General features: G+C 37.2%; 1 protein-coding gene across 4 annotated transcripts in view; it reads left to right on the plus strand.

The window, feature by feature from the left end:
* Positions 1–11,579, plus strand: part of LOC106178106 (RING finger protein 150) — a 32,043-nt gene that overhangs the window by 12,465 nt on the left and 7,999 nt on the right. For 3 of the 4 annotated variants that reach the window (XM_013561154.2, XM_087007521.1, XM_087007520.1), the window contains exons 2-5: positions 1,540–1,796; positions 2,756–2,827; positions 4,606–4,688; positions 7,441–7,537. In XM_013561154.2, the coding sequence (XP_013416608.2) occupies positions 1,540–1,796; positions 2,756–2,827; positions 4,606–4,688; positions 7,441–7,537 (509 nt within the window). Of the gene's footprint in view, positions 1–204; positions 260–1,539; positions 1,797–2,755; positions 2,828–4,605; positions 4,689–7,440; positions 7,538–11,579 lie in introns of those variants that run through there. The other variant, XM_087007519.1, reaches the window with a different exon arrangement.

The following is an 11,579-nucleotide window of genomic DNA, read 5'->3' on the forward strand; positions in this document are numbered from 1 at the left end:
CCATCAACATAAAATCATAATACTAGTATGATAACAACCAGTGTTACACAGAGGCGTTTTTATCTAGATGTTGACTAATGGGGTATGTGTCCTTAATGTTTTCAGGAACAGGTATTCTTTACTACAGTAGAATTAAATGCTTAGGTTTACATTTGTTAACTGTAAATATACAAGAGAGAGCGAGAGAGAGAAAGACATTTTTGTGGTATTTTTGAATTGATGTATTTTAGTTATCTTGCTTCTACATCGTGCAGTAAAGGTAAGATAATCGGACTGTGTGTTACAGGTAGAAAAATAGGTTTGTAGGTTAAACGGCCCATAAAAATGTGGGTCATGGTGTATGCACAGATGTAAACAAACCATGCCCACATCATTATAATAGTAGAGCAATTGGCAAAAAAAGTAGAAAAAAAGAAAGGAAAAATAGAAAAAGGCAAAAAAAAAAAAAAAAAAGAAAAAAAGAGAGAGAGAGAGGGAGAGAGTAAGAAAAGAAAAAAGAAAAATGGGTCATGCATCCCCTAGGGGGCAGTATGATTTTCTTCTCCTAAGTTACCAGCGTACTTGCCAAACAGCCCTCATGCATAGTGCAAAGAGGGCAACTTGACAACTATACTAGTAGACCATGGGGAAAAATTGCAGTGATGTAATTTGCTGGGAACTGTCTTGCTCATTTATATTGAACTTTATTTGATACCTAGATTTTATTTATCCTGGGTTCCCATAAGCTTTTTTGTCCTTTTAAAACCTTTTCAAGTATAGAAAGCTGTGACATTCACACATAATCAAGCGTGTATGATATTGACTACCTAATTTGATGCAACTACTTGCTTAGTGCATTAAAACTTGAATTTAAGCCAGAGTTTGAAAAAAGTGACAAAGTATATTGCCCATGAAAAGAGGGTCCAGACCACCCCCAGGGGTAGATTGATCAGTAGAATGGATTCCAGGCAACACACACTGTAGGACAAAATGAGTGCTTTGACTCCCTTATCAATTAACAGCAATAACTGTGTGCATCCAGGCATTAGGGATTTGGATTGTTGGGTTTCAACTTGCCTTTATGGGAAAAAGAAGCCATATTTGCCATTTTCCTTTGTTTTGTTCTTTTTAAAGACAGCAGACACCTAAATGCATTACAAAGTTCTGTTTGTATGCTTACAATAATCACAAACAATTAATGCCATGATTGTGACACAGGAAATATTGTGATTATTTTTGTTTTGAAATTCATAATATCAATAAAAACAAAATATGTGGATGGTACTGCAGCGATAAGCAGTGCTAAACCGTCATGATGGTATTTCATCTTAAAACCTTACAAAAAATAGTATTATACCATGAGAAGTTTTTGAAACACAAGCAGTGAAATCTTATATTTTGCTAGTTATGTGCAAAAGTTAGTTTTTTTTTCACATCGTGCGTTATATGTACCTGAGACCAAGTTTTTCACTGTAAAATACACATGCCATCATCAAGCTACAGAAGTGTCATAGTTCATTGAAAAAAAGATATTCATCTAAAATTTCCTGTATATTTCAGTGAATGATGTGGTTTCCATCTTCATCAAGAAAGAAGATGGGGAAAAGTTGGCAGCACTTGTGGATAACAACACCAGAGTCACAATGAACATTAGCGTAGGCACCAAGGAGGATCAGTCACCTAACCAGGGCGTCAACAGAACCTCTGTGCTCTTTGTCTCTATATCCTTCATTGTCCTGATGATCATCTCCCTGGCTTGGCTCATTTTCTACTATGTGCAAAGGTTTAGGTATGCACATGCCAAGGAAAGGCTGACGGTGAGTATTAAGTCCAATTCATGTCAAAAGTTAGGTTGAGATCCATGGAAATGTGAATAGATTCAAATGGCATTATTACACCCCATTGCCATAGACACCAGTGGGCTATGTGTATCAATCCAAGAACGCATTCACATCAAGGCATGACAAGGCCGAGACCTACATATGGCGGACGTACATGAAAGGAAAACTGCCTAATCCTTTCATGGTCTCTCCGCCTCTCACATACCTCCCCACGCGCCATCCCTGCAGGGGTACAGTCATTAAATCTCCGCTTCATTGGGACGACGCTTGGGGAGGCATGTGAAAGGCGGAGAGACCATTAAAGGGTTAGTCGGTTTTCCTTCCATGTACATCCGCCATATTTAGGTCTTGGCCTTGTTGAGCCTCGGCTCTTCTCGCTGTGAATGCGGTCCAACTCTGAGGAGACTATCCCTGACTGCATTCAGCTTAACAGAATGATGCGGCTCCTCTTGTATCCAACGTACTCGTATACACACCAGCTTTTCTGTGTTTTACTTAAGGACAAGCGGAGGCATAGCCATTCAGTTATGCTGAAAGCAGTCAGCGAGAGTCCCCCTCAGTAGGTCCGCCATATTTAGGTCATGGCCTTGCTAGCACTCGGCTCTTTTCATTCTGAATGCCCTATAAGTCTCACGTCTATGGCCTGTTTTCATAATAAGAATTTAGGTTCCCTTTAAGGAGACGTGTGGTGTGGGACTTATAGGATAAAAAAATTACATAAATGATTGTTGCTGAAGCCTTCAACAGTTTTCCAATAAGTGCATACCACTGACCCACAAATCCTAAAGCACATTATTCAATAAGACAATGAAACTGCCATTTAAGTACATTTATGTGTAATTGTCACGACCTGTTGTTCAGGTCCATGTTTTTTTTTTTACTAAATGGGTCATTCTGATAATTTCTGTTATCCTAATTTTTTCTTGATATTTCAGCGCCGTTTGACAAATGCTGCCAAGAAGGCTATTCAGAAAATCCCAGTGCGCACCCTAAAGTCTGGAGATAAAGTAAGAGAAACAGGAATTAATGGTCACGCTCACAACAGAACTAAGACTGCATTCCCATAGGTTTAGGTCGATCCATCTAGATCAACCTAACTCCCTGGGGGTTCACGCTAAATTGATGTCAGCCGAGCGTGCACAGTAGTTAATTACCCCTTTACAGCTTTTAGTAGGCTGGACAAACGCTTAAGCCGGCTAAGCTGACAATAATCTAGTGAGACTCCCCACAGGGATAGATCAATCTAAAATCTGTGGGAATGGGGCCTAAGTCATGAAATAACCCTGACTTCCCAGATAACCAGATCCAAAGAGAGGCCTACCATGATAATACTGAACCCATTGTGAAGCATTCTAGTGTTCTTGAGACAATAGTTAGAGGATTTTTAGTTCAGTTTTATCTGTGTTGAGCGTGGCCTGTCGGCCTGTTTGGGTAAAAACTTTGTAGGTAGCAGAATTAATTAACTTGCCTTAGTGTATGGGTTAACCAGGATGAATTGAGTCAGGCAATTGTCTTAGTCAAGTACTAGCCTTATGGAGAAGTGCGTTTCCAACATGCTTAAAGTCCTGTTTCTAGTGAAGATAGATGGCCATAATTTATATGGCTCATCTTAGGGGGAAGAGAGTTTTGTTTAAACCTCCCTCATCATAGAAGGCAAAGCTTATCCCTCTCTCGTCCTGCCAAGTACCAGTTTGATTAAGGTTTAACTGTTATGCATTAGATTTGCTTCCCATCATGAGCTGTTAATAATTGGAGAATTAGAAATTCCTAAGGTAGGCCTGCCCATCTTTAATTGCTACAGGTTTCAGATTAAAAAAAAAGATGTATTAAGTATAGTTATTGTGTTGTTTCAGGTGTAGCATTCTCAGATGTTTTGTCAAATTGGCAAGTGAAAAATGTACCACCTTTGGTGTCCTCATATGGGACAAGTCAAAAGGGGTTGACAGAAGAATTGAAGTGCTTGTTAGGTGAATCTTGAAAAGATGGGAGGCCTGGAAATCATATTTTGTAAAGATAAAGCATTGTTTCCTCAAAAGATCTCTCTGATAAAATGTCAATGAAGACTGAATTGCATGTTGGGATGGAGTGTTTCATTAAAATGCTACTTGAAAGTACAATGCATTTGTCGATAAAGAGAGAATAAAGTTGAGGTTGAGACTGTTAATGGCAATGTAGGACGTAATGGTGGAAAGCATGTTCTAATCTAAATGCCAGGCAGGTTATTAGAGGAAACAGTCTGATTGTGCAAAGGGAAAAGAACTCATTTCATGATTTTTGCTATCCAGAGCGGAGATTATTGCCTATATCCTTCCTTGCTTATTGAGTTGGGGAATCGTATATCATGTGTAAATGGTTGTTGGGTTAATATGATTGTAAGTGATGGGAGATGTGGTTATTATCAAATACTTAGGCCATTAAGATCAATAAGGAGTAAAAATAGGAAGAATAATAATTAAGTATCCGTATTTCAGTTCAGAACTACAAATTTGTATGTAGAAATTTTGTTATTGATAGACTACTAAAAAGGTTGGTTGTGCCATCTTTTCTGGTGCGAGCCATCTCTTATTTATTGCATGTGGTTAAGCAACACAAAAACTGAAGGAGTCACACATTCATCATTTTGATAATAAAAAGTATCATTACTGCTGTGTGAATATGAATAGTTATATGATACAGTTCAGTAAAATGGTGTAGTTGAAAAAAAGATTGACACGATGAAAGTTTTTTTTTTTCATAAGCAACTCATTTTAGCACACGTTTAATGCGAGAATATGTTATGTTTTAGGAAACGGAGACGGAGTACGAGCAATGTGCAGTGTGCATCGAGAACTACAGACCTCATGAGGTGGTCAGGATTCTTCCTTGCAGGTAGAGTGTGTGAGCTTGGGTTTGTGTGTGCGCGTGTCTGAGACATTTCCTTTTCAGGCCTGTACACCAGGCCTCATGAATGACGAGTACTGTTTGCGATCACGAGCCTTGAGATTTGCGAGAACGAATGCCCAAATTAATGACTGGAATCACAATTTAATGGCATGAAATTAAAAAATTAGCGGATAAGAGCACTGTATCAAAAAGCACTGTTAAGCCAACTTTCATTCCCGTATCTTGCTGTTCACATACGTGTTCTTGTTCTCAATGCTGACCTTTTTTTCAATATGGCGGAAGATGCAAGAAACTGCACGTTAGAGGATTCAGAGGTTCCTGGTCCAGAAAGAGTGACATTTTACTCCTCTTTCTACTTCTTTGAAGAAATCCAAAGGATTCTTGACATCTACACCAAGGCCCAATATAGTGGCTAGAGCCTTATTGACTGAATTTCAAGCACATAAATAATGATGCTCCACAAATGACAATTAGGACACAAGTAAAAATTGATTCAAAGATTGATTCGCCAACTCGCAAATATCTTTTCCATGCATTTCCTTTATCATTAGAAAAATAAACAAAAGTAAGTAAAAAAATCATGAAGAAAATCAAACTAATGTATTTTTATAATTGACTATCCATACCGCTTATTAATATGGCAGTAATGCGCTCTGAACAATCTCTTATACATGCAGATTTACTGGATTAGGAGTTCGTGGTTTGTAGCGCTGTGCTCATGGCTGCTAATTCTATGTTCATGAAATTGTGATTTGAGTCATTAATTTGGGCATTTGTGTTCACAAATATGAAGTTCGAATTTGCAAATGGCTAATCGGCTTATAAGGCCTGTTCACACAAGGCTCATTGGTACCAAAATGTGGTCTTAATTGCACCATCAGATGACCAGGTTCCACAGAGAAAGTCTGAGGATCTGTTAAGGTGGTTCATACCCAGTTGATTATGTAAATTCTTTTTCACTGAAATTATTACTTGTAATAGTTTTGTTTTGAATGCAATTTATGATTTTGCTAATTGTGATACTTTGTATGCTGTGCCAGTCCACTCCATGTTGTTTAACTTATATTTATGTTGGATAAGATGTGACTTTTCCTCACCTGCTACCCAAACCATTATTGCATGTGATAAAAATCCACCTAGTCTTGTTTACCAGAGTATCATATGTAAGAAACGAAACGAGATAATTCCTGTAATTGCACCTGAGATGTTGAGAGATGATTGTTGCATGTGGTAACTGAGACTAGCAATATAGCTGTACTGGGATAACACTAACACTCACCAATTTAGCCTCATGCTAAAACTGACTTAAATTGGCTAAACAAAAAAGGCTTGATTTGATTTGTTTTAGTCAAATGATAACCATTTGGATAACAAATTGGCAAAAAGTGGTGCTTTGGCTAAGCAAAAAAAGAAAAAAAAATTGCTAGCGCTATGCCCGTAATATATGTATTTATATATGATGGTCTTTGTCTGACCTCTCCAGCTTTGTGTCCAGTGCAGTGATGGCATAATGGCAAAAGTCCTAAAAAGGTGTCTGCACACACGTGTGTGTGTGTGTGTGTGTGTGTGTGTGTGTGTGTGTGTGTGTGTGTGTGTGTGTGAAAGAGAGAGAGAAAAGAGAAGGAATGGGTATGTGTGCATTTGTGTGATTGTGTACTTGAGTCTGTGCATGCATGTGTGTGAAGACAGTGTGAGAGGTAGAAAGTTAGTGAAAGAGTGAGAGAGAGAGACGGACATTTTCTAAAAAAATCCTTAAGCCATTCTCTCGTATATTCTACCAGAAAAAAGAAGTGGTCTGGCAAAATGTAGTGAAAAAGCTAAATGAAATGAAGTACTGAGTTGTTGTGGGATCCCAGAGGTATTGACGTGCTTAGAACGTAGGCAGTGTTTTAATTTTGTTCTTGTGGCATGATGATATTTCTTTGCACGGTAATATGTCTCTTATAGTCTAGACTTTGAAATAGCATGACTGGGAAAGAGGTCCCAATTTTTCCATCCACAATATAACACTTGACTAATGAACCTGATTAGAGAACATAATGAAGTGCAAGAATTGCTTTGATTTTCGTAAGATATATCAACGGCACTATGTGAAACTTAATGGCTCTTTGAATGATTAAGGTACAGGAAGGAGAACAAGGCCATGTGATTAATGCTCGTCCCAGATATAGGTTTAGAGTATACTGCTGCAGGACTAAATGTGTACAGATTAAAAAGGTATTCAAGTAGTGTAGGAAGTAAGATTGGCAATTAGACCAACCAGCAAGAAGGAAGGCAAGCAAGAGACAGACGGACAGACACGCAAACAGACAGACAGACCAGTCAACACCTAGTTTGTTTCCAATATTTTTTAAATTTTTCAAATATATGACAGTGTGAAAGACATGTTTCATTTGGATGGAAGTTGTTTGAAATGGAAACAATTAATGAATAAAAAGGAATTTTAGCATGCAGGTAAATATAGTAAAGAGAACTGGTTACTAATGATGGTTTGGTGGACCCTGCCTCTAACTGTCAGTTTAATGTTTTGTTTTGGGTTTGAACTGGCAGAAATTATTCCCATAAATAAGTTGTTTCTCATTTGACCATTAAAGATATTTTACAGTATGCTTCAGAATAATTTTGGTTTGACCATATCATTCCAGCTTTATGGCTGAAAAGAGAAGCATTAGTCTGTCGTATAAATGTTATATTTAAAAACATAATCTCAGTACTAGTATATTGTTTTCTCCTACAGGCATATGTTCCACAAGTCCTGCGTTGATCCATGGCTACTGGAACAGCGGAGTTGTCCTATCTGCAAGACGGATATACTCAAGGCTTATGGTGTGCAGGTAGGCTGTCAACAAACTATGATAACCATCTATTGTATTTTATTAAATTTTTCATTGATAAAGTGATTGGTTTATCAATTAATTATTGTTTTTTTGACAAATTGGCAAAAAATACCTTTAACAAGCAGAAACACTTGGTCCTGTAGACCAGGATATTGTATAGAAAATTAAGTAGATTAGAAAATATATATAGAGAGAGATTCCTTAGCCATCTATTTTTTATGGACACTGTACAGTCAGATTTTTTTTATAGAAATGTGATATTTAACAGGTGACTAATTCATATCACGCACTCACCTGTATATTACATGGACCAGATTTCGGTAATTGCACAACATGAATGCACCTACATATAATTTCCTCAAGCTATGTGCCAAGGGAGACTAGAAGTTATGAAACCTGGGAGGCTGGTCTGGGAAAGATTTCAAGACATATTTTTCTTCTTGTTTGCTTGGCACGTCATGTTGTTGGCAAATCCTGTAGGGTTTTGAATGTTAGGCTGCTTAGTGTGTGTGGGTTTAATCGCATTATGTTTTTAGCATCAGTCCTGATTTAGTTTAGAACTGGTTTAGTAGTGTTAATTGCAGATAACTTGGTGCCATCCAATCAGTGTGCTAGAAAAGTAGATCTATTGTTGAGAGGTTCAGCAGATTTGTGGTGAACAGATTTGGTTAAAATGTCCACAAGGGGTAAATGAATTGTAGTCAACATTGGCTGAGTGAATTGTGGTTGTCATTGGCTGAGTGAATTGTAGTCAACATGTTGTTAACAAGGGCAAAGGAAGATGATGATGATGTTGATGATGATGATAATTGTCAAAACTAAATACTAATAGGTAAATTATGTGAAACGCTGTGTGAATTGTAGTCAACACTGGCCAAGTGAATTGTAGTCAACACTTGGTGAGAAAGTTGTAGTCAGCATTGTCAACATTGAATGCAAACATTCTGCGCAACACTGGGTAAGTGGCTCATGTTCAGCACTGGGTAAGTGAATCATAGTCAACACAGGGTACGTTGTAGTCAGTATGTGAAGATTGTCAACACTGAATGGGCAAATAATAGTCAACATTGCAGGGTAAACAATGGTTAATGCAGATTGGATGAATTGTAGTGGATGCATTATGTTAGTACAGAGCCTTAGTAGTATTGTATGCCAAAACTTATTCAGTACCAGTCAAAAAGAAATCATAAACAGGATTTTTGTTAGTAAAATATTATCAGTGAAAGGTTTCCCAAACAATTTTTGGAAAACTAAATGAAACTCAAGCATGTTTAAATATACCTCTTAAATATGATTCAAGACCTGTTTTTTTTTTTTTTTCACATGGCTAAATGATTGAATTAAAGTGAGCAACCACCAGCAGCAGCAGCAGTAGCACAAAAACAATTTAAGATTATTATGTGAACTTTATGTGAACAGAACCCGTTAGATCTTCCAGGCTCAGGTGCAAAGGAATAGCTTTTTAGCATGCAGTGTATGGGCCTCCGGTTATGAAATGATGGATCGTAATGTTATACTTAATATTGGAAGGTCAGCACTGTCACGTTGTACGAACGAATGTTTAATGGAAATGTAAGGAGCTATATTGATTTCTTTATTTTTTGCTTGGAAAGTAAGAATGTTTTCATTCTTTATGACATAATTTTCTTTTTGAGGGGAAATATTCTTTGCCATTGTTTTTTTGTGTTGCATCGAAATGTGACAAAGACGTGATAATGTAATGAAGCTCTCACTCCTCTAACATTGGTTTGCTTAAGCACATACAGACAAACAAAAATTCTTAACAGTATTATGAGACCCTTCAGTAATGTTGGAATAATTTCAAGAAAATGGCCATAGGATAGAATAGAATATTTGGCCTTTTTTGACTGTCAGAATATTTTCTGAGATTACGTCCAATGCTTTGCGCTTTCCTTTGCTATAATAATTGTGATGTTTAGACCACCTTAATGATCCCCTTCCATTAGGAGCATTTCCAGTGTTCCAAGCATGTAACAATTTTCCACTCAACCCACCAATTTTCTGCTCAACCATACTGATATAACTTGTGTTTCAGCACATATGTACAGGTTTTCAGTCTCACAAACATATTTTCATGAGTTGCTTAATCATGGAATGTGATCTTACTGTCTGTCACGTTGCAAACACGCAAATCAATTCTTCTCTCCACAAAGTAGTCCTCTAATACGTTGTTGATTGTTGCATTGGTAAAACTGTCTAGTTCATAGAAACCCAGTTGTTGATATCATATATCTTCCCATTTCATAATTCTCCGTCTTAAGTTTTTTTTTACTCTTTTAATTCTCAGCGTCTTGCCAATAAAAGGCACACTATTGGTTCTTAGAAGATGGGATGTTGTTGTTCATATAAAGCTTAGTTGAATGTGAATGCCATGTTTTGGAATTGGAATCCGGATATCATCTGAAGGTTTTATGTGGCTCATCACCAATTTGTCAAGCTGATTAATTGTCGGAAATCATAGAAGAAATTTCCTGGAGGTCACATGATGTTATTGACAAAGGAAAGCAAAATAATTCATCAGTTCCAAGAATTTTACAGATGGTGTGATTTGTAATGCATTGTTAAATCCTGCAGGCTATTTGGGTGCATGGTGTCTTGTATCGATTTGGTGTCATTTATGTCATTCTTTTATGTCTTCAAAGTGTAAATGAAGAAAATGGCCACTGAAAAAGGGAACAGTTAATCATGGACAGTCACATGAAGTTTGTGTCCACACATTCATAAATCTATATTTGATAATCTTCAAGTTTTTCCTTTTTACAGAAATTTAAGCATTACTGTAACTTAAATGTTTTTTTTTTTCCCACTGTGTTGATATTCCTACCATGTAACAGCTCAGCTGTCTCTAAGCCTTTATTTTTTTGAATGTGGGAAAGATAATTTTTTACGAACCAAAATTCGAAAGGTAGTATGTCATAAAAGAATTTAAAATGGAATACGAGTTACTTATGTTCTATAGCATTTATGCAGAGAGCAAGCTATAAGATGAGAATTCTAAATGCCACACTTTTATGAAAAGGCAATATTTTGGTTGACTGATCTCTTGGGCTCAACACAAACTGCTCCTTCATTAAAATACTGTAACCATTTTTCTCTCATCTGTCATCAAATCAGTCTGTTTTAATTTTCCATAGGGCCTGACCAATAGAAATTATCTGTACATTTCACTTGCATGCAAGGTGTCTTGTAATTTGTGCCATGGAGGTTTTTACCCACACACAACCAATTAGAGTTGTCAGCCAACTTGAAGTAGACCACAGATGCGTCATCATTTCTATCAGTTAGCCAATCAGAGACAAATTGAATGTAAGTCAACGTCCTTTGCCTCTCTATGTCATAAGAACCCCACCTGATTATGTATAAAATCGAGAACTCGGCGCATTGTCTGACTGCTGGCCAGTAGACCAATTAGCTCTCCAGGTTGGTTTCTGGTGAACTGCTGGTCCAGGAACAGTAAATCAAATATGCAATCGATATTTCATATGGTATCTGAAGGTACTGAGACTGGCTGTGAAGGACGCTTGACCCATGTTGATGTTGTTATTGAACGGTACAAGTGCATGATTTCATATCAAATAACATCATCATGTCTGCATGAAATCAATAAAAGTTCATCCTTCTAGTCTTACTGAAATCGTCCTTCTTTGATTATATAAAGCATGATTTCACAGGGTTATTAGATGCAAAAGATACTTTTATTGAAGGATCTGTATGCAGTCGGACAGTCATTTGATTACAATATCTAACCATGGAGAGCCAATTGAACTCCCACGTTGTCCCGCCTACTGCCATTTGTATCGCGTTCAGTCCCATGTTGTTCGAAGTGTTGAGGATGATTAGAAACGTTTATGAGGATAGCTACCGAGTCAAGCCATCACAGCTTGCCTGTTAATGGACCACATTTCCATTGCATACTAGTTAAAATACAGGCCTCTCGTCTCAACTGACCAGCAAATTGAATATGAAATGCCAGATTTAGTTTTGAATTGAATGACCTCATCAATTCACTTTTCCAAAG

This window comes from Lingula anatina, chromosome 3 (genome assembly GCF_051362555.1).
Source record: "Lingula anatina isolate TDL-2025a chromosome 3, LinAna3.0, whole genome shotgun sequence".
In the NCBI taxonomy this organism is placed as follows: domain Eukaryota; kingdom Metazoa; phylum Brachiopoda; class Lingulata; order Lingulida; family Lingulidae; genus Lingula; species Lingula anatina.